The sequence below is a fragment of the Tubulanus polymorphus genome, chromosome 3, assembly GCF_964204645.1.
Source record: "Tubulanus polymorphus chromosome 3, tnTubPoly1.2, whole genome shotgun sequence".
NCBI classification, from domain to species: domain Eukaryota; kingdom Metazoa; phylum Nemertea; class Palaeonemertea; order Tubulaniformes; family Tubulanidae; genus Tubulanus; species Tubulanus polymorphus.
Window position 1 is genome coordinate 24578993 of NC_134027.1, and position 24359 is coordinate 24603351.

The window sequence follows — 24359 nt, forward strand, 5'->3', positions numbered from 1 at the left end:
AAGCCACAACAAAACCTCGTACAGTTTTCTGTGCGCTGCGTATATACGTGTTCAATGTAGAAATTTAGGTATACTCATTGAATGCACTGAAATACCTTCAATGCGGATGCATGGCTTGAACAGCTTTAGAGAAGCGATGGTAAATCTGGTGGATCTAGGGATGGCTTCGGGGGGCAGGACCCCCTATACCTTCCTACTCACGTCACAATTTTTCGAGACTAAGATCTTCAAAAGACACTTAGGCCTATCCACTCGGGAATTAGATTTTTTGGATGCCTCTCTTTAAGATTCCTAACCTCGCCTCGCTTGCAGCATTCTGCGTGGCTGCTTTATCCGACAAATGTATTTTTTCGTTCGGACTCCACCTTTTTCCTAAAGTCCCATTTGGGAAGTCGAGAAATAAGTTCGTAGGAGGGAAGGAGTGGGTGCGAGATTTGTGGCTTGAGAAAACGTACGATGACTGGACGACCCTGAAGTAGAAGTGCCCCCAAAACTGTACGACCACCGAAGTCCGTAAACCGATAGTTTCTTAATTAGATAGTTTCTTTGATTTTATATACCAACAACTCCTCAGAATCTTCGTGATTTGGATAAAAGTTTACAGTATAGTCTTTTAATTTGTTTACCACTGGCAAAGACACCTGATTGTGTCGATTTATGTATCCAATTATCATTGGTCAGTCATCTGAAATACCACATATACCACATGTATATTATTGGCCAATCAGAGTATAGCCTTTACAGTTAAAACACTAACCGATTACCACTTCCGGTACAAAATAGTTCAATTCAAAGATGATCGAACCACGTTGTAGAACCGGATCTAAGAAATAAGAATTTTTACCAGAATTTCTGGGCCTCAACACGGGAAATGTACTGTTGAATACTTATTCAGCGATTACGACAGATCTCATTTCTGGCCAAGGTAACTCAACTAGATACGAGGCATTTTGATTGCATCTTAGCTCTTCACTTTCTGACCAAGTGTTCCTACGTTGACAACCGGCATCGCGAATGTCATAAATGTAACTAGCTCGTAGCTCGAGTAGGAGATTATTGCTGCAGGAATTTTTTCTATATCCAACATCATCGGTAATGATTCGGAGATGTATCGACCTTTCAGATGGCGGGCTCATACTGATAAAGGTGCCTTTTCAAATGATTGTAGGTATTTATCGCCCCCTCGCAAAAAATCCCACTGGGTAAAAATGTCCCAGCAATTGTAACCCCCTAGGTAAAAAATCCCTCCAGGTAAAAATCCCCCCAAATTCAGTTTCCATCAAACTAGAGTATAAAACTTAGATTTAAGTTAGATAAAACTTTTTTCAACAATATTTGGGTTTACTTTATTTACACAAATATATTTCTTCGTGGAAACTTTCAAAACTACGATAATGTATGTAGCTTGCTAATGCTGTTATTCAAGGTAAATATTGTCGAGAATTTGACAACACCAGGAAACTTTTGAAATACCTAAGAATATTGAAATATTTTGTGACCACGAGATTTTTGCCAGTCGAATAGATTAAAATGCAGAGTTGTTAAGAGTTCAGTGAACGGAAAATACGTTTGGAGGTGAAAGAATGATTTTCGTTTTTTGTCCGAGATTGGTCAAAAGTCGGAGTTGGCCAGGTCCGAGTAATTCGAGGTTTACAGTTAACGTAAATAACGTATGAACGTATATGTTTCGTTGAAGGAATGGAGGATATCTGATTTTTTTTTCTTTGCTGGAAAAGTGTTCTTTGTAGTTACGTCGAGATATCATCGGGCGCGTTTTTGAAATTGATCATGGCGCCATTCGTCGGAATAGATCGCAATATAACAGCAGCTCGCAGAAATTGGTGTTGAAGAAGTGCCCTTTTTCTGTTCGCGCTGTCGGATGTCACCCCTGTGTCCAGCCCTGATCAGGTTGCGTAATGAGCGGAGATAAAATGAAATAGCAAAGTTTCCAAACAACCTCGAGCGCACGATCATTCTTCTGAGAGATCTCGGAATGGTGTTTATGGTCACACGAAGAAAAGGTGTAGACATAAGTGTAGAGAACTGTACAATCTACAGCCGAACGAACGGTCGGTCGAGAGGTTAACGGCAGGAAGTTATTAAAGAACCTGTCACTTCACTATACCGACGCGAATCGTCGTGGTAAATCTCGTTACGCGTCGAATAGTATTTTTATCCGGATTTTCCACAGCTATCGGTGCCGCCTTTTTTTTCTCTCCATTTCGACGACGAACGCGATTTGAATAATGCATAGGAATTCGTGTATAGCCAACAGCGATGAGAAGTATCTATCGTCGGAACAAAGAAAATCCACTTTTTCATTACTTTGATTTATTTTCATTTATTATGCAAATTTCGGTTTCAGCACTATCTGCGCATAGCAAATTCTCGAATTATTAAGTAATGAAAGCCGGTGTCCGATTTCGTCGAATCCTAAACCCTGAGATGTATTAGTTATCCAAATGAAACAAGGAATGAAATCCCTTTTGGCTTCCATTAACCACTCGTTTTAATGGCCTATGACATGCACAGCACGGCGGTTGAACGTACAGAAACATGATTATGCATGGCCGGTTTTGTTATACCTTCGGGAACTAAAAGCTTACTGGAAAGGGAAAAGATGCCATTTCGAATAATAAATCGTAACTCCTTAATTCATTGCTTTGCGAAAATTCAACTGCATCAACAATGGTATTGAGTAGACATCCTCTTGCGCAGAACCGTGCATATTCGTCCAGGAAAATCTTAAGTATATTCAAGTAACGTTCCGTAATTTGTAGGTATGAACAGGGCGTGAATGCGAGGCTTCTGGGGTCGGTTTCATAGTCATGACTTAAGACCAGTCTTATCTTAGTTACGTTATGCCAATCTAAAAGCTTAAGACCGGCGGCCTAAGCTCAGTTTTGTTCTATGGTCAATCCAACAACTTAAGATTTTAGACCCTATTGGACTTAAGTCTCTACTTTACGGAACCGTATCTTCTAACTTCATTTAACAATTTCTGAGATTTTGGAGTACAGTTCAGAGCGAAGAAAAGTCTAAACGGTAGATCGAAATATGAATATCGCTCTTGCACGCGACATTCGTTCGGATATTTCGTTAGATCGATTCACCTGAATAATTACGCGCACGCAATATCCTCACTGCGCGATCAAGTGCCCAGATGTTGACCGAATAAATTAATTTTATTTTTTCTCCATTCTCTTCTGAATGTTGTTCTAACACAATTAACGAAAGGATTACGCAGTGCTCGAGTGTCCCAGAGGAGTGCACCACCAAGAGTGAGGGTTAAGGCAGGTCGCGGCGACGTTAGGGAGTTTTATACGCGCCCCCGGAATAATTCTTCCAAGACTCATTAGAAATCTTGACACTACAACACGAACTGGCTTTGAACTGTTTGATTAAAATTGGATATTTCTCTAGGGAATTAATTATACTCAACATCTATTTGAGGAAATAGGGTTTGGCACAATATGGAATATGACTTATACCTAATTTAGATAATACTGCGTTACCATCTTGGCCCTCTAATTTACTTGTAACCTTAGATATTTCATAAAAGTAATCGGCTAGGGTGCAGGCCTAACCATGGACTCCGCCCGTGTTGTAAAGACGATATAGAATCCCACTAAAAACAAAAACAAAATATTTCCTTGAGCGGATATTTACGTAGTCGATGTTTCGTCTATATATCCTAGAAGTCATCTTCATTGATATTTCGTCGAATAGATATTACATATTAAAGAAACATTTCGAACTCTTTTTTGTTATTAGTGTGGGATTTTATATCTGATGCAGGCCTCTCGTCAATATTTCGCAGCCTCAAACTGTCAAATTCTAATTACAGTCAATGTCCGAGATTACGCAATCCTTTTTGGAGCCACTTCTCACTTAAACAAAGACATTTTGCAAAGAACAATTTTTACCAATCTTATACTCGAATTCTTTGGGACTACAATTCTTTATAACGCCAAATTCGTTATATCGCCACGTTTTTCACTAGTCATAAACGACTTTTACTGTATTCAAAATATTAAAGAATGTGAAATTGCCAGTATGAGTAATTGTTAGTAAGAACTTGGCTTTTTGTTGGATAGCATGCGCTACCACTACAGCGTCGAGAATACAAAAGCATTTAGCCTAGGCTGAATAATTGATGATAGGTAATTAGTAAGCAATGGACCTTTAAGATTATCGATTATTTTCTAACAATCTTTACCAGTTGTACCACATTAAATGTGGTACATCATCAAATGTGTATCATTAAATTTTAATGATATACATTAAGTAAAAATATCCGCACGCAAAGCGTCGAGGGTAGAGCGTATGATAAAAACCCACAATTTGAATGTACAAATTCAAAACAAAATTATCATTTAAAGATTTTTACAAATAAATTTGAGGACACGAACCCTCACTGCAGATCATCGCCAGACGTGAAACACGGGGCTCCTAAAAAAATATATAGAATCATAACAACTGGAACAGTTTCCTACGAAACGATAGGTTGTCCGGTTGCAATATTTTCTAATCTCTTTTGAGGCGTCATCCTTGATCCCGAACCCGCCGAGCCCGTCTTACGCTCGCTCTGACCTTGACCTGAAGTCCCTGCGGTGCCGACCATACCAGGCGAATTTCTTTTCGCAGAAGATGTTTATATGATAATATGTACGCATAAATCGAAGGCTAAATATTACCAACAATTGTCGATAATTGGTCTCTGAAAGGAATGAATTATACAATAGTCGAATGAATAAATGCCCAAAGCATCTCCGTCGCTACTCCGCGCGTGATGTGAAGTCGAGCCTGAGAAGGAGAGGGGAGGGGAGAAGAGAGAGGGGAGAGGAGGGAGAGGCCTAATGAAAAGACATCTATTTCCACCGCAGTCCGATCGATACGCATTTCTACATCATAATCTATATAATAGTAATTGATATTTGCGGCAAATTGGACGCATCATATAGAAAACTACGTCGTCGCGGGTTTCTATAGAGAACGCGGAAATCATCGGACCGGCGCTCTCGCAAACACACACTAGACCGCGCAGTAAATAGCCGTGTTGACGTAGTCAGTGCGACATCTCGAGACGAGCCACTTAGCAAAATGGAAAAATTACGAAGCGCTCGCACGTCGCAGAACGCTGTAGCGTGTGTCCGTTCGTATTGGATAGATCTGTAAAGGATTATTTCGTACGCCGCGCGTATTAATACCCGCGGTATATTGGCACGATGTTTTTTTTTCCGTATCATCCGTCGTCTTACGTCTCGTCGATTCTTGATTCAATGAAGAATCCGTCTGACGACTAATCCTTCGATCGCGTCGCCGGGTTTCGTCGTTCGTTGTGTACACACCCGATGTTTTGTATTTTTCGACGTATGGAAATTCTAACGGGTATTTGGGATATCCATTTGTGAACCTCTCAATAAAAATGCCTAATTCTCAAGTCACGTGTATACTATAGTAACGGGGTGGTTCAAGGGGTAGTCTCTAGTTGCCAGTGGACCCCGCCCCCTCCCCTACCATAAAAAATAAGAAATAAATAATCCTCCAATCCCCCAAAAGTTCTATACCTTAACAGAACTAGATGGTGAAAAATGAGAATTATTATAGATAGCCCAGAGAGCTAATGTCTATTGGATTTTTGCTAAGTGTCAACCGCCCCTGGTAGAAATAAGAAATTTAAGAGTTAAGTTCATGCGTTCTTCCTGTGCAGGGATTATCGTGATTGAGGTTGTTAGGCCAGCATTAGCTTAACTTTGAAGTCGTTTTTGCTCCACATGTCCAACTAAACCTTTGTTTTGAAAAGCCAATATCAATATCAATATTAACAAAAACCAATGAGAAAAGAGGGGTATCCCAGTATATCAGTGGCGAATATCTTAATGAATTGCCCCTATTTGGGACTCCAGGCACAATAGACCAAAGGAATCCTCTTTTCATTATCAGGTCAAAATTCTCTCTCAGGCTCCACGGATTTCATACAAATATATAACCGTTTGTCTTCGCCAACTTTCCTATTTGTAGAACTATATGCAACCGTAATTATTGCAACCCCCTCGTTCATGCGAGATACTTTTTTGTGTTCTGCCCTTTACGCATCTTAGTGCCCACCTATTACAATTGTCTTAAAAATCCCATTACGACAACACCGTATTGTCAACATGTCGTAATAGTTCTCTTGGAGAATCCATACAATCATCAGCTGGCAATTTTATGATGTTACCGCGAGACAGCTAGGAGACAGCCGTGTTTTACGGGAGGATCTTGGAGATCTTTCAAGCCATTCGAAGCCGCAATAGCACATCTAATACGGATTTTTTCGCGAGGGTTTATTTCGATGTTCAAGGTAGTTTTCCGTTTCAAAACTGATTTAATGATTTAAAGCACGTACAAAGATATTTTGTAGCATCTTACAACAACAACGAGCAGTAAACCTTTATCCCATAGACGAGCCACCTCCGATAGAAAAACACTTTTCAAATAAAGAACTCGGTTTCTTATTCACCTTGACAAGCGAACCTGCGGATAATCTTAAGACGTTTTATTTTAGCGCTGTTTCGTCGGCCGCCGCCGCAGACGCTATCATCATCCATCGTCTTATGTTTCGACCTTTAAATCCGGTATTTTTAGTCGGCGAGAGATCTAGATTTAGAACACTTGTACGAGTGTTGCGAACGGCTGGATTCGCCGACAGCAGGAAGTAGAGAAATAACCTGTTAATAGACAATATTTGCTTCATGAGAATTGCAGCAGGTACATACACACATGATATATATGCATTGAACGTATCCCCCGCGAGAGAGAGAGAGAGTAAGAGTACTTCTAGCCCCGCTGTACAAATAAAACAGTCGATTACTTAGTCGTGAAATGTATCAAAATATCACCAAAAGCTGACCAAACTCACGCATTTAAGAGTGACTCGCCGCATGATACACTGGGGCCCTGGTTTATGGATATGTAGATTAGATCAGCGTTGCAAAAGGACGGGTCTTAAATATCGCAGTTCATTAGGTACGGTAAAGACAGGTCACTTCAGTAAGTTCAGTAAGTTCTTGCCCGGACCTATCCGGCTCCATCATGATTCCATTTGATGTGCGTCGGCTTATTCTGGTTAAGCACGCACGCGTAAGTGTAAGTATTTCTGGGATTAAGACCTCGGGATCATTCGCCGAGAATGCAGGACTGGACCACCGGGTCATTCGGTGCCACGGTTGTTTCGAGTCATTAAAACAATCGAGGACTGTGGAACTGGGTCTGACAGGGTCCAGCTCTGCACAGTCTTGATACAAGTCAAAAAGTGGTTTTAAACCAGTCGTTAGATTGCCTACAGGACTAGCCGGTCTTAGATTTTAGTCTTGGCGGTGCAACTGGCCCCATTTCATAAGTCCGAAATTCACGAGGAGTCAAATTCTTAATTTTCAATAATCGTGAACCCGCTGCACCGGATCCGTTGTACATTCAATCATGCGAATATTTGTAGGGATTTCGTTTGACTTGTGCATATTCAACGGATACTTTTTTCTGGGATCGTCTGGAAGAGACGCGGCTTCTATACGCGCGTGTCAACAATGTCGCGTAACAATCCATCACCATTTTTTCTCGACAACAAACAACAAAATGAATGATTCAAATATACTGCCACGAGACAGACGTTTAGCGCAGATACTGCGCGATATCGCGACCAGTTTACAAGCACTCGGGGATTATCATCATCTTCGTTATCTATTGCGTCTTGAATACCGCCGGCGGGTGGCAAAGGGTATACGGTTATATAGACGCTTCGAAATCGACTGGGAAAAGTTAGCACCAAATAACGATGTAAAAACGTTGATTTATAAGCGTTGAAATGAGACGATATTGTAATTTTATTGAAATTGAGGAAAACCGCGATAATCGTGAAGTATATTCAATAACAGAGCGAACGCCAAAATTCGCTATTGTGTATGATTGTTATTTTGGAATGGCAAAATTGATGTCGTAGTGCACATCGACTCACACGGAACCCCTTCTATGAACCAGTTATCAATCCATAAAAGCATTAGTTGTTAGTCTTTAAGCAGGGTCAGAAAATACAATAAGCCGAAACGGAAAAAACTCGCCCGTTTCCTTAGATCAATATATATAGTTTTCTCAAATATTCGTGCGCTATGTATAAGTTACAGTAACGCGTGACAATAAGGTAAAAGAAGAAGTATATTTAGATACAAAATGAATTGCAATAAGGCGGAATGGAGTGTATCGAAATTCGCTCAATGATAGATTAAGCAAATTAACGCGTAGTTGATGATTTGGTTCGATGAAGTATACGATGTGATACCTTTTCGATGAATATCGCCAGATTGCGCAAGGTTTTACCTTTCGAACGGAAAAGATTTTGTAGACCATTAAAATCGGGATGTAGACCATTAAATCCAGTCTAGTAATAAATTTGCCTCTCATTTTTTTAAATCCAGTCTAGAAATAAATTTGCCTCTCAAGCTTTGAAAAAAGGACACACTAAAAGAAAATGAAATTCGTCTCCATATTACATTTCTGAGGGATTTTATAGTTTCGCTCAATCCGGCGAGAAATGACGGTAGAACTATGTGGATCCAGTTATTACCGGGGGTAATTCAGCGTTGTACGCCAGTGTTAGCTGTACGATGCTCGGTTATCGTGTCACTGGAATGTTTGTTTCAGTCATCATAATTTACACGAAGATGTTTTACTATTTATCACGTTACCGGGTAATCAAACACCTGATGTCTCTTTCACTGTCGTGAGAGTGACGTGTCTTGAGAGTTAACGTCACACAATCGCGGCGAAAGCTGGAAACGTCCGCTTCAGACGAAGGGATGAATGTGACCTTCATCTGAAAAGCCTACGTGACTTAAACTCATAAGACGGCGTAATAAGATTGAAATCCACATCGAAATGATTTAAAAACGAGATTTATACATCGCCGTCTCGTACGTCTTGAAAATGATCTTTACAGAATTACAGTCCGAAATTCCGTGTTTTGATTTACAATTATTGAAAAACAGATTTCATCTTTTAAAGTTTAAATCATGTTACTTATTCCTCATTCATTCCTGAGTGTCGCTACTCTATATACCATCAAACGATAATTTTTCATAATTTTGTGACTATGAGGTGTTAAGGTATCGGTGTGGCTATCGGTGTCTTTTTCATTCTCTTGTTCTCATGAAAAAATCAAACGAAATTTACCAACCAAATAAATGACAGGGACAATCCCTATTTTAAGATCAAAAACCGACTTTCTTTAAGTGGCGAAAGAGACGAAAACCAGCCGTATGGAAAACATCTGGTAAAACCTGAATCTGAATAAAAGAAGCCCAGGGACCAGTTCTATATAGACTAGCAGCATAATTAAACTACATTTTTAATTCGTCAATTGAAATAACCCTTGTTTAAAACTGGTCTCTGAATGTAGCTATGGATTAAATGAAATTGAACACATCAATTGGGAAGATATATTTTACATGAAAAGTATCTGAAATCAGAGGAATATCTGAATGGAGATTTTCGCTATCATGCACATCGTTTTAGCCGTAGTTTCTATACTCTGTCCTCGAATACGTTTCAGCTAATATTCTTTTTTGCCGTTGCAGTCGAGCCCCGGTAAGCGAGGTTACGCGTTTTTTTTGTAAACTAGCTCGTTTTGTAATTCACGAAACGTCGACGCGACGCATCTTAATTAACTGACTGATACCGATACACGCTAGATTCCTCTCTCGAAACACTAACGAGATACTCGTGCTGCACCCGATAAAAACTAAATCAAAGTCAGTCAATTCGATGCCGATTGAACGCAGCGAGTTCGACGTATTCACTTCACTAAAGCTTTTGACTCTGTTTGCTTTTGAAAGACAATTATTTGCCACCAGTGAAATATTTCGTTTCGTATATCATATTTTCAGTTTGCTCGAAGCTACCCAGCTAACAAAAAACCGTTCAAAGAACGTTTTTTAAAAGTTTTTCACTAACGTTTTAACGTTAATGTTGAACGTTCGTGCAACGTTTGTAGGACGGTTTTTTGTAAATGTATTTTAATGTTCACAGAACGTTTTTGATAACGTTGACTGAACGTTACTTCACAAACCTCTCTGCAACCATTGAGCTTGATAAAAACGTTCCAATAACGTCTGTATGACGTTACATTATAACCATGATGTTCTCTTTCATGAGCTAGAATAAATCTCTTTCAACTAACTAATATTTGAATTATTTTACCTAACTTTTATTTTGTAACTACGTATATATACATGTATAATATCGAAATTATTCACTCGTAAGTTAGTTCTCCAGTGCACCAGTCGTCGTCGTTACAGCGTAGCTGGCAGCCTTTGTGATTCCTAAAATAAAAAGGAAATAATATAGAAACTTTTATTTTCATAGTTGTGTTAAGCCTTGAAGTTCATTTCATCCATACATACAGGGATTGTTATGCTTGTTATTGGAGAACAACAGTTAGGTCATTTCATTGATATAAAACCCGACGAAAAGGTCTCTAACGTGGGTTTCTACATAAAAGATTGTTTCAAAAACATTCTATCGGTATTTTTCCATATATTGAAAGTATCAAAATTTGTGGATTGAATAACGTACCTTAGTAAATAAACGATTTTTAAATCACTTAAACACGCCGCTTAAAGCTGATTGCTGAACAATGGCGAACACTTCCTGTTTTGATATGTCACGAGATCCATCGGTTTCGAATCCCATATTTTTCTTTACTCCCGAAAGTTTGAATCTTGCTTTCCAATGGTATTAAAAACGTAGGAATCCACGTCGGGATTTGCTTAAAACGGGCTATATTGATGATATCTGACTAAACTAATAATTTGCTGCAGGCTCTTGAATGACAACGTTTAGAAAACCTTCAGAAAACGTTATCGCCTGAATGTTACATTATAAACTATCACACAACTTTCACGAACGTTTCCGAATGTGTTGTATGAACGTTGTGTGCTAGCTGGGTATGTCCGTTAAAGGGGTCTTACAACCATGTGGTTTTTCCACTTGAATATATACGCCATTTTGTTGGTCAAACGCGCCGAGCGTTTAGAATGACAGGCCGTCGAAATTTGTAAAAAATGATTATCTTATATCGTTTATGTATGATGGAAAGTCCAGCGCAAGACAAGGATGAAGCCATTCTTACCAGATATTAAACTTATTTTTAATTTGAAGATTAAATGATCGCTCAATTGTTCAAATTGGAATGACACGATCAGGGGCGGATCCAGGGGGATGGGTAGACAGTATTGGAAGGAAATTTAAGGGCACCTTTCTGATCTTAGGGCACACCCAGTATCCAGGTCAATGCGAGCGCCGAAGGCGCGAAGTCCTTTGAGGGGGGTCTGGGGGCCCACCCCATAAAATTTTGAAAATATGGTACCATTTAAAGGCTTTTAGAGGGCTTCTAGAGGCTAGCAGAGCAATCCAGAATAAACGAATTCGAGACAAGATTTCAACACATGCGGATAAAAAATGAAGCTGGCGAACCCATGAAAGAATGGTTGTTGCCAACTTCGCCTAGTGCCCCTATAATCTTTAAAAGTGCCCCTTAACAATTATACAGAATACGGCTAAGTGCCCCTTCATTGTTAACAATCTGCAAAAATTGCCTCGTCTTCACATTTATCCTTATGTCGTGTGCCATCTTCCAAACCAAAAGTGCCCCTAAAATTTTAAAAATTAGGCAAAAAGTGCCCTTTTCTTCAACATTTTCCGCGTATAGTGCCCTCTTCTCAAGTACGAGTGCCCCTTTAGCCCTCCCTGAAAAGGCAAGGAAGGACAAGGTGCCCTCATCTAAAGCATGAGTGCCCCTTGCAAAACGAAAGTGCCCTTTTTAATTTATCATGATTAAAGGCTTTACAAATATGATTATCTCTCCTCACTTTCTTGGCAGCAGTATATACCGATTGATTTTATAATTATGCCCGGATTACGGACACGGAATTAGCGGTTGTTGAAATAATGCCGTCAAAAATATTGCCGGTGAGATTTCGAAGGGCACTTAAAAATTCTAGACCGTATTGGGCAATACGGCTAATACGGTCTGGATCCGCCCCTGACGATATTGTATTAGCGTTGTACACGTCGAGACAATGCCTAAATCTATGGAGGAAGTGCACGGACGTCGCACTGACGTCATTGCCGGGAACGGTGACTCTTCAATTTCAATTTCAATTTATTTCATAAGAAAGCATGTTATAAGAATATTTACAAAATTATATTATACTTAGAAAATTATATTTAGAATTATATTTACTCTTAACTTCACTTAGCTGTTAATGTTTGGCGTCCACCATGACGCGCTGTGGGGTCAGGTGCGTTACCTTAGAGGCAAATCAATTCCTTTTTTAATCAAAAAAGGTAGACATTTTTCTAAAGTGTTACTTGCAATGATACGTAGTTGGTATGATATTTGACTCGTTTTAATTGGTATATATGATGGTTTACGTACGTGACAAAAATTTCGACATCCATCTCAGGTTTCTCTTAATCCGGCTGTCGTGTTCGTATCGAAATGCAAGGACGGATGTCTACCGTATTGTCGCCTGCAAATGTGTATCGACAAATCAATTCTATCTTAATAAATTGAATATTTCAACCGTCAAACTAATAAAAACCGCGCGCGTTTCAGACTCCACGCGGTTAAACCGCGAGTCAGCGGCAGAGGCAATAGAATTTCATACGAGGTGGGTTTACACAGACCAGACACGAGTCACTGGCTGTGTGCGGCTGTTATTCAATTACTGTCCTCAAATTCACAGGACACATCCGGAAATACCGGTGACTGAGTAGAAGGCGTATAAGGCCCTGTAGAAAGAAAATAACCAGATAATTGAGATAAAAACGAGATAATTTCTTAGATTCAGATATACATGTATTCTATTCCAAATAGATATATTATATACATCATATGCATCACGATTGATAAAACACTATATCCGCGTTGAAGCGATGTAGAGAGAATCCCACAATAATAACGGAAAAACAAAGTCCGAAAACGTAACTGAAGCTAGTAGTTTATCCAACGTTTCGACTACATCCTAATAGTCATCTTCGGGAATAATGAATTACAACAGAAATTATGAGATATAATATATATACAATCCAGAGACTAAGTCAAGTAATCAGAGATGATATAAACTAAAGGAAAATGATAATATCGTACCGGTATGCATAGACAAACGTTGACAAATTGACAAATCTTGATTTTTACGTATATCAATTGAATACTGTGGACTAATCCACGAGACGTACTCTCGACGAGGAATTGACAGGAATTATTATTAATCTTTCTGTCTCGATCTTCGACATAAAGGTCATTCGCGCGCTAATACATCTTCGGAAGTCTTCTCGTTATGAGATTTAGGATCTGCACTCCTCCGCTCGTCCAGAATTCCGTTTTATCTATCCCGTAAATTCTCGACCCGGGCAAGGTTTTATAGACTCCGTGTCAAAAGACATCCATAGGGATAAATTCCTTACGTGGGCCTTTAGTTCTGTAGACTGCATCTCAAAGTTACTACCATGGACGTGTAAACTAGATTAATCTAGTTTATACGTCCATGTTACTACCAGGGGATTATGCTTATCCTGGACTCAATTAGACGGCGTATCAAAATATCCAGAGATAAATCCTAAACCAAGGCAAATTTCTCAATCCTGAACCTCGGCCTGCTATAGACTGGGCATCAATGTTATCAATACGGATAAATCTTTACTTGTCGCAGTTAGAATGGGCATGTATCCGCGATGGTTGGAGAGTGATGTTAATATACCTGAGTTGTCCGGATATATCTGGTATCACGTCACGATGCAATAATATCTATTCAGATCTAAATATAGAATTCTGTGAATATTCTAGTGGGTGGGGGTGAACGGCGTGTGTAAAACCACCTGCGTACCATACCGCCACACTTCCGTGTTATCCTCCCACTTGCTTTCCCGGATAGGTCAAGGTAGTTGTTAATGCCTCCTTATTAATCGTTCACACCTCATCTGCGGGCAATCGTTTGTAGCGGACTTTGCCGGGAGCCGAACATTCCGGCCTGGTACGAGCTGGATGGAAGGTTGTTTGCGTATTGAATTTAGCCTACTTCTATCTAAACATCTAAAAAGACATTCTGTATATTCGACCGACATCGGCTTGTATGTGTACATGGATTTCTGATTTCAAAATCAAACCCCTTGTTTAGTTCCAGTGGATTATGAATAAAATATGGATTACGATCAAATGAAATAGAATCAATCAATTGAATGAAATAAGAGGGACAATTATACTTTTCCAGATAGCAAAATAGCTATCCAAAAATTAACCAAGAACCTTATAATGTCTACTCTGATGTTTTTTTTAAATCTTAAAATAGGGATTGAACCTGTTATTCATATGATTAATAGAATTCGTTAGATGTTTTCTTTATCTAGTATCCCTTACAAACCCACCACACCTGCCGGGATCGAAACAGGGGGTTAGAATTTGGACTCGGAAATCGAAGCACAGACATAGTTGTGTGAATTTTTTGTTTAAATCGAAGAAAATAATTGGGAAATTCGGTTCCTGTTCATTCAAACAATCGTCCAACCAGTCTGACCCGGTAAGCGACCGATTGGGGTTAATTTTGCTGGCTGCCTGACACTAAGGTTTACTAAGACATGTTGGTAATACTAAAGATCGTAGAGTATTGTAAATCGCTGTAGATAGAACCCCTTCCAGGACTCGGGGTGAATCCCAAAATAGACAGTATTGTCTGCTGAAATAAAAGATATGAAGTAAAGAACACGATGAAGTCAAAAGAGAGTATGTATGTTTCACCATGAATTCGAATCCAAGATTCAATCCAATGCCCGATAGACTGGTCGTGTATTGCGTCATATTTGCATCAACTGTAAGCGTTGAGCCATTTCGCCGGAAAGAATTGTGATGTCTAATCTACAATACAAAAGTGAAACAAAATTTAGATAAGCGTCGGACGAGCGAACCGTTCTTAATCTTTTTCCAGCGCGTAATATTCCATACGTACCATACTGTAAATCTGAAAAAGCGGACATTATCATAACACGACTTTCGGTCAATATTCGACGGTTTAGAATGTTCCAGACCACGTGTGACACCATCGCTTTTACGATTCTAAGTACAGCTGGACATTACAACCACGTTAGCGCGCGCCATATTTTCCGAATGTAACTCTGAATATATTGTATCGCGAAACGTATACCCGTTATATTCATATGCGCGCGACGTGTAACGATTCAAATACTTCTAACAACTCGAGCTGAAGACTTCTCCATTTCAAAACGCCATTCATCTTGTCCGCATCGATTGATCAGTTCATATCGCGGTGTATAGACGAGACGCCTGACGCGTTGAAAAGACTCGAAACATATAAAGAAGTTATTATGAATGGCGACTGCGTTTTCATTTTTTCGTTTTGCCATTGATTTTTACCTCTGCGCTTCGGATGTTTTTTCTTGCAGTATATTTGTGGCTGGCGATGGTTACTGGATTAATACATCAAATAGCTTTGGGTAAGTGCATCTTAATGTATTCAGCTCCATGCTTCGGTCGGGTGGGGTATTATCTGAAGCGTTGGTTCTTTTTTTCCATTTTGATATGAAAAACTTCGGCCATTAGTGGACTAGTGGGTTCGACCACGTCGATTTCTATTTCGCGACAGAGCTTCGGCGCTGGAGCATGTCAAGATGGGAAAGGGAGTCTTGACTAACACCACCACCTGGTGGGTAAACTGACTGAAAAAGAATCAATTGCTGAAATTTTGAATGCTATAATTTAGATAAGCTCTCGATTACAAAACAACTTAAGAATGTGGAATTATATGAATCTTTTAAGCTTGTATTTTGACAGAGTTTTGATAGCAAATCGACTCAATGCCGGAAATTTTACTCTAAATGTAATGGCCACTTTGATTGGTCCAAATCCAGAGCAAATCGACCAATGAGAATTAAGAACGAGCTCTTATGTCCCGTTGTTCAGTCATTCAGGACAGCTTCAGTAAAATCGATAAATCCTCTTAAAACATGGCCGACGTTTTTTAGACACTAGTCGTACATTTCTAACGGTCAATTTTCAAATAGACTCATTCATCATTTATATCCAAACTACCGAGCAAATCTTTTTCAATCTATGTGTCGTAGGTCAGCTAGTGTACGTTCATTTCAATTCGTATTGAGTTGCCTTTATGTTTTTAGCGTTCAGCTTCAATAATTGTCAATTCATGATAGTTTATCGTATATACATATATGATTGTTTCAGCTAAAAGTGCCAGGTCGGTTGAGAAAGGTAAATTTGATTATATTCTAAACAAAGCCTGGCTCCTGTACACCCTTGCAACCTCTCTCTCTCTCTATTAACCTATATCTCTATTTTCTTTCTCTCTCCCTTTCTAAACCAACTATCATCTCTCCCACTGCAAACTATCTTATCCCTTATGTTAATGGCGTGTAGTATTACTGACTATATTTTTCGCATCTGGCAAGTGAAAACGCTTAACAAATTCTTAACTTTATTATACAAATGTACGTTGCGATAAGTTTATGTTTCCTCATGTTTTATTGTCTTCAAGTTGGTAGAGAGAATGCGCTAAAATACCACAGAGTCCCACATATTAGAGTTTAATTTTGACGCTGAACCGAGTTTCACAGTTGTCTTGGTTCAAATTGATTATTGACCCTGTTCCACAGTTGCTGTTTAATCAAATGGTTGGTTTGATTTAACTGGATCCAGTTGCACTGCAGTTGCATGGGTTTAATTTGAAACTGGATCCAACTGTACAATGTATAGTTTTGCAGGTTTAATCAGCCGACTCTGGATTCAGTTCCACGGTGTGGGTTTGATCTCCGCGGATAAAGCCTTTTCTTCTACTCAAAAATATTGAAAGTGACCCCAACTATCTTTCATGCGACCCGTATGTCAAATCTGTTTACACGACTGTGCTATATATTGCGCGGTCGATATTGAACCAAACCCTCGATACGCGATATAGTTCGTTAAGAAATACACGCCATGGCGAATCCTCGGAGCCGCCCGTCCTTCGTGCCTGGGTAAGGAATTTGATAGATTATCGACGAGACGAAGTGGTAAAATTCTTCAGGCTCGACGAACACGCGATAAACGCGATTAAACTAAGAATCCTATACGTGTAACACGCGAGTAGTTTACGCTATTTCGAACTGCAGGCAACAAGCTGAATTTACAAATTATAGCTTGTAAAATAAGATAAGAACTATTATCATAAGCCGAAACAAGTCAAACGAACTGGATCGCTTCTTATCTGAAACATATATGCGCTTGTTATGATTCGCATATGGCTTCAGTATAGGTGTTTTTCCTCTGGCGTTAACGGCTATCTCCAGTCAGTCGAGAAAGACGACGATATGAATTTTCTTCCTAATTGACGGCGCGAATATTGATGATTCTGTGCCCGAAAGGTATTACATCGCGTTCACGACGACTACACGATCGCTTCAAACGTATTCCGTCGTTTATCGATAGATCTTACGCCGTTCGGACACGAACTGCGGACTGATTATAGCTTTAGTGTTCGGGGGACTCCGTCGTCCAGGACGGCCGGATGGGAATTCCCCAACACCGAGGGCGTACTCTTTTATGACCTCCGAAGTAGTCTCCGTCCGAAATCTCCGGTTGGCTCCACACAAAATCCGAATCACAACACCTCGACAGAAAGGAGGTTCTGGAGACTCCCAAAAGTCACGTTACCTATAATAGATTGATTGGAGGCAAACGGATTCTCCGATCTGATAAAAGAGTTCGCCCCGAGAGAGGCGCAGTGGCCACTGGTCCCTGGTCTCGTCAAACCAGGGTTTATGGGTTCGAACCCCGGTGGCGACAGAGTTTCTTGGTCTTCCCAATTTCGAAAAAGAAACATCGAAGCCGCTAATATAATGCACTTCGTGGCGCTCAGTGGGTTGAAGGAATTTGAAAAAAAAGAGTGAAGATCTTTCCCCGGGAACCCTGAATTCTGTCAACCTTCTCCTAGACACCCGCTGATCAGGTGAACAACTTCCCAGGAAATCCTCAATTCGGTCGGCTGATGATCTGCCTAAAAAACCCACACTCAATCGGACGGAGATCTTCTCCGACAACCCGCTGTTCTTGTCCTGTCAAGTAAAGGTTCCTCCTCCAAATAGTTTCTTTCCTCTGAGAACGAGTGTTAGAAATGCGCCGTGAAGTTATAAAATGTACGGAACGGTACATCATCAAAACATCACAACACAAAACAACCTGTTGCACGTTATTACACAATTTTCGATAATCAGCCAGTGGTGACATGTTTGGAGTATTGCGCCATAAAACGTGAGGAATTATATACAAACATATGCACCGGGTTTGACTGGAAACTGCATTCATGACGATGTAAAAGTGACATTTTTACATCCTATGGATTTGCCTTCATGCATTTGAAAAAGCTGTAAAAGAAAAGCAAGTCGAAATGTAAATAAGCAGCACATTCCACGACAAAGTGGATCCAGATTCCAGAGAGGTGCAGTGGCCGAGTGGATTAAGCCGCCGGTCACTGGTCTCGTCAATCCAGGGTTTATGGGTTCAAACCCTGGTGGCGACAGAGTTTCCTGGTCGAAGGTTCTTCTCTGGTCTCTCCTAATTGGTAAAAAGAAACATCGAACCTGCTTATAATGCCCTGTGTGGCGCTTAGCGGGTTATGGGTGTTAAAAAAAATCCAGATTCCACGTTTAAACATTGCAGAACTGATACGACCGTTTCTGGTTGGTATCCCGTTGACATTTTCTTCGTGAAAACCTTTTTTTATCGAAGACTTTAAACTTTGATATTCATCGATTATTCATTCTCTAGATCCGCTTAACGTACTCTATATCGGAGGTCATATCCCCGACCGTGGAAGTGGAACCTGAATACTGATTGAAAACTGTGTCATCGGATTGTGTCATCTCTCGTTCGAAAAAAAATCGGTTGGCAATTTCCTTTCTCGTTCTTGTTCTTTTGCCGCCGACAGGCAACGAAGCTGAAGTCTTTTGATATAACGACGAAACGCCGTCATTGTACTGATTCGACCTTTAACTCATCCGTAACAACCAGTCGATTTTTCGCATCTTCTTACGTAACCACGTCGACAAATCGTCAAAGAACCTATTATCGAGACATAAAGAAAACTTGCTCGCTGAATCCGTGCGACCGGTGTCTTTCATAAATCTCTTTAATCACGCTAAAGTGCCCCGGGGCTGTTGCTTGAGCCTGAGATAGCGCCGAATAATAAATAACGGCAATGATTCAAAAATTTAGACCTACAGCGCAACAGAATTCATTTATATTTATAGGCGTGCCTTTATACTTGCATTGCTTTAATCAGCGAATCAAAAGCCTTACTGAAGTTACCTACCCCTATGAATCGATGCAATATTCGTTCATAATGGGTACATGAAGAAACTCAATCGATTTCAGGGTAAAACCTTGTCGTGAAAGCTCAGTCCAACGCACACGACGCACACGACTAAACAGTGTTTCCCTGCGTCGTGTGCGTTGGGCTTCAGCCTGATGGTAATAGACTATCTTGCGAAACATTGGAAACTGCGTTTGCCAAACGACAAAAGAAAGGTATTTCTAAGAACCTGAAGTCTTTCAGCTCAAACCCACTTTAAAGATACTAAATTGGATGAACAAGTTTATCAAAACATTGATTTGAAATAGACATGAATTTTATACTCTGGGGCTTGTATCAATAAACTCATTTATCCAAATTGTAACTTTTGGTGTGCAACTTTTCACTGTCTTGTGGGGAAGACGATCTTCAAAATGTTTTAAAAGAATCTACTAGTCTTAAAAATGGATTGTTAAACGTTAATATATATCATCAAGCATGCGGAGGCTTCGCTTCTTTAGAACTCGGAGATAAGCTTTCACTACGAAACAGACCGCCTCCCGTCGAGGGGGGTCAACAAAGAAAGACGCACGTCTGAGAGCGCGAGAAATGTTGCCTTATTTTCGTAAAGAAACTAATTATCGCACGGACCTCTGCAGGGAATTGCAGAAAATAACCACGCGTATCGGATCAGTGTAATGTCTGGAAAAGGCGAGACACTTTAAGCATAAGTATCATTGACTTGCTTTGTGGTTGGGAGAGGGGATTGGAACATGGCATTTCAAGTTACCTCAGATCAGGTTTTCTCGTTCGCAAAGCAGCGGCCCTTAAGAGAGTTACAGTAGCTGGTTATTGTCGAATACATATCTCGCAGAAAACCTCGTGTGCGCGGTGACAACGCGGTTGATATGGTGAACTGCGTGCGTTTGATTTCACTCTTCGCCCAGTTCCACATTTGTGGGGTGTGAAATTTGACTCTCCATCCAGTTCGACAGTTGTGTAGGATTAATTAAATTCAAGTTCAAAGTTGTATGGGTTTAATTTGACTCTGGGTGCAATTCCTTAGTTTTGTGGGTTTTATTCAGTTCCGGGTCCAGGTGGGTTTTCTAAACCCTAAAAAAACCAGTTTTACTCTGGGATCAGTTCCACATTTATGTTGGTTAAGCAGGAGGCAAAGCGGCATTGTTTTTTTTCTTCAGAAAATTTTCTTTGTTTCATATGAATATTCTTTTTTGATCAATTCGTGTTGTTGAATATAGACTGACGGTAACGAAACAATCTACTTGCGATTAATAATTCAGAATATTGCGTCCACGTAACGTAGACAGCCTTGAGCTGACTAACCCACGCTGAGCTCCGTGCAGCGCATAAGCACCACCGGTGCAAAACTCGAACGGATAGAGAAACGAGATTGTTTTGTTTTCTTGTCAAGTCAACGACACGGCGTGTTGTATACGGGTCGGATGATCGTCGATAATGAACGTTCGGCCTTGAAAATGACGGCCAACTCAACCGGAAAATAACCGATCGAAAAGAATCTGTCAACAGAACTCTACTGCGGTAATCGAGGGTCCGCCTGGTTCGCTATAGTGTACATCTATGATGCCGGATCTTTTTTTCGAAGGCAATTTTATTACATTCCCAGAATAATCTACATCAACAGATTTGAAAAAGGTTCATATCATTAATTGATACAATTAATTTATTTTACACAGTAATGATGTAAGATAACATCGGGGTAACCTGAGGAAAGCATAGATTTTAAAATCAGGCTGGCACCCTAAATGGACACCAGAGTGTAATGAATAGGAATCTAGCCACGAAATAGAATCGATAGTTTTTTCAACACGGACCCAGCAATGTTGTACCAATGAATTATTCCATTGAAATTATTGCACTGGATTTCCACGGTTGACTTGCGAGGATCCGCTAGGGGCGCCAGTGTGCAGTAGGACATCAATACTGTATTCCAGTTCCACATCTCATCGGTAAAGTTAGACAGAATTAGAACAAGCTCATTTCGATGTGTCTTGAAATAGGGATTGACCCTATTATTTATTTGATAGGTAGATTGCGTTTGATTTGTTTTGATTTGTCCCTTAAACCCACAACACCTGCCGGGATCGATCGAAACAGGAGGTTTGATTTTGAAATCGGAAATCGAAGTACAGATGTAGTTGTGTTATAGGCTGTCGAATTTACAGAATTTTCTGTTTAAATCGAAGTACGTAATCGGAAATTTCGGTTCCGGTTCATTCAAACAATCTTCCAAATGTTTTAGCTTTAGGTTCAAATGCGAAAGAACTTCGGGTACTAATTCCCATCTATGATAGATATACCTAATATTCCTCGTATTGAATGACGCACAAAATTCGAATATCGAATCTAGCAAAGTCGATCCGGTGTGAAATGGTTAAATCTGCTTGAAAATTATATCTACGAGTTTTGATTGATTAAATCCCATTTCCTCTTAATGTGACAAGCTCTGCGCGTTGATGACGCGGCATCTCATCAAGCTCTCAAAATAAAAATCACGTATTTGTCTAGTTTTCAGATCCTCGCAATATCATCTGAAGAGTATTAGATGGATTATAAAATGAACATTGCCGCTTCGAACGAATTATAATCTAGAAAGGTCCGGAAATTAATACCGGTATTGTTCTCATTCGAAGCACTGAACTGGTAGAGGACTCAGTTCCCGTCTTTTGAGTAGAGTGAAAATGATGCAATTTTTAAAAACGTCAAGTTGCTAAAGTTATTCAAACTATAGGATTGTCCTGACTGATATTTTCGGACTCGAGTTCTTCGAAAGTTCTTCAAAATTCTGCAAAATTACCCAGTAATTTAAGAGCCACTTCGAAGCTACAGATTTTCGCTCAAAAATGTGCAACCAAAGAAAGAGGCACTATTGATATTTTCGAAAAAGTCTTCCGAAGCTAACGGATTTTATAGATAATATATAATATTCATTCTGGCATCAACATTATCGAGGTTGAAAATGATGTGAATATGGAATCGATGATAGAAGCCTGAACAGAGCCATAAGGCTGTATGAATCATATTGACGTCGCTGTTCAGGTAACTGCGGAAAATAGCAAAAAGAAACATGAAAAAAGAAAAATGATACAATGATTGATAAATGAAGAATTGACAATATATCATTTCAATAATCCTAGATCTGAATTCATTGGATTCATTATCATCGACGTAAGTTTAAACGTTATCGCTATAACATGCTTTTTGATAAAAAACATTATTGGAATACGAATGACGTATGTTTAAGTATAGTTCTATAGTAACAACCAACGAGATGATGGCTTCATCAGCCCGACGAGAGAGAGAGGCAATCATCCAAAAATAGAAATTTATTGTGATTAGCGAATCAATTAAATAACCGATTATAGAAAGAATTACGTAGAATCATCGCTTGTTTTGATTGGATTTCGAAGCAATTTCGCCGATCTGTGTTTTACTGATTGACGCGCGCGGGCGTAACGATGCACTAATCTAAATTAATATAAGACGAACGTGAAAAGGGCTTCGCGTTGTCCCGAATTAATCATCAAGTTCAAGGCAACGAGCAGTATTTTAGAAAATGCGTGTCAGGGGCTCTTGGGTGGAGGGAGGCAATGAGGATAAGTATCTTACCCCGGGCACCACGGTAATGTATACGGGGTTCGAACCCACGACCTGGCTTCCAGTCCTCGAACGCTATAACCACTCGCCCACACTAACAGATATCTAAAATATTCAAACCTTTCCTGCGAGTTCCATCTCTGTGGAGTTAGTTTTAAAAACTGATGTACAGTGTCAGACGCTAGGCCGAATTCAAATATTTCTTTCGTTACAAAGCGAAGTACGCCATTGAAAATTTCGATCCCAGTTCGTATGAACATTTCTCCGCCGCTGGAACCGGTAAACGACTGAGTGAAGCCGCGGAAGTCTTTATATTCCGCACTGTTTTAATGGACGTATATAAACGGTAGTCATGTCCTCGGGTGTTTGCGGTGAAGAGAGATCCCATTGATTTCTATCCATCTTCCAATTTCACGCATCGTTAAACCGCAGTTTCCGTCAAGGCGGATGTCACTAAGTACCGATATCCCGATTACAACTTCCGCTGTTCATCAGACTCGGCGGCGCTTAATATCCGAGTCCGTTCGGAATTCACTAAACATGAAAAAATGATTAGTCGTAGAGACAAAACTTCTAGTTTTCAGCGCTGTGTCCCCAAACCCGCAACGCAGTCCGACAATTATCTATTTTACGACGGCCGACCCACTTTTGACCATGTCCCCATAACAAGACAAGAAACGAAATTGATTTCAGAGCTGGTGTTCAATGTCTCTGTAATTTCATAAATATTCGGGTGAACATCGGGTGGATAGAACGATGACCACACTCAAACGTGGTGAACGGATAATAAGATAAAAACCCACTATCTACAGATTAAAAGAATTTAAAAACAAGAATTTATTTATTCAATATAAAATATATAGAATACACGACGTTTCGATCTCACTACCTGACGATGATCTCTAGGGTGAGATCGAAACTTCGTGTCTTATATATATTTTAGATTGAATAAATAAATTCTTGTTTTCAAATTCTTTTAATCTGTAGATAGTGGGTTTTTATCTTGTTATCGGGTGGATATTTACGAGTTGCCTGACAAAATACAAATAACTTGAATTTTATTCGATTTATTTATGGTAGAACTCTGTAATAGTGCATGTTTTTCCTTTGTTTCCTCTGTACTTATATCTGCTTTGTGGTTAGAATACGTAAACAGGCTTGACTGATGCACACGTGCTCGCTGAGTTTTACTGAGGATGCCAATTTTCACCGATTCAGCTTTCTGTATTTCGCTTCGTTAAACCGGGTTGAAGCCTTATAAGAAGTCGCATATCGTCGCAGAGTTTTTTCGGACGACGAAGTCACATTTTGGAAGACGTTTTGCAGATACTTCCA

At 39.8% G+C, this 24359-nt stretch overlaps 1 protein-coding gene across 1 annotated transcript in view; it reads left to right on the forward strand.

The window, feature by feature from the left end:
- Positions 1–24359, forward strand: part of LOC141902226 (neuropilin and tolloid-like protein 1) — a 50954-nt gene that overhangs the window by 3990 nt on the left and 22605 nt on the right. The window contains exons 2-3 of the mRNA XM_074789868.1: positions 15493–15543; positions 16289–16315. Coding sequence (XP_074645969.1) covers positions 15493–15543; positions 16289–16315 — 78 coding nt within the window. The remainder of the gene's footprint in view (positions 1–15492; positions 15544–16288; positions 16316–24359) is intronic.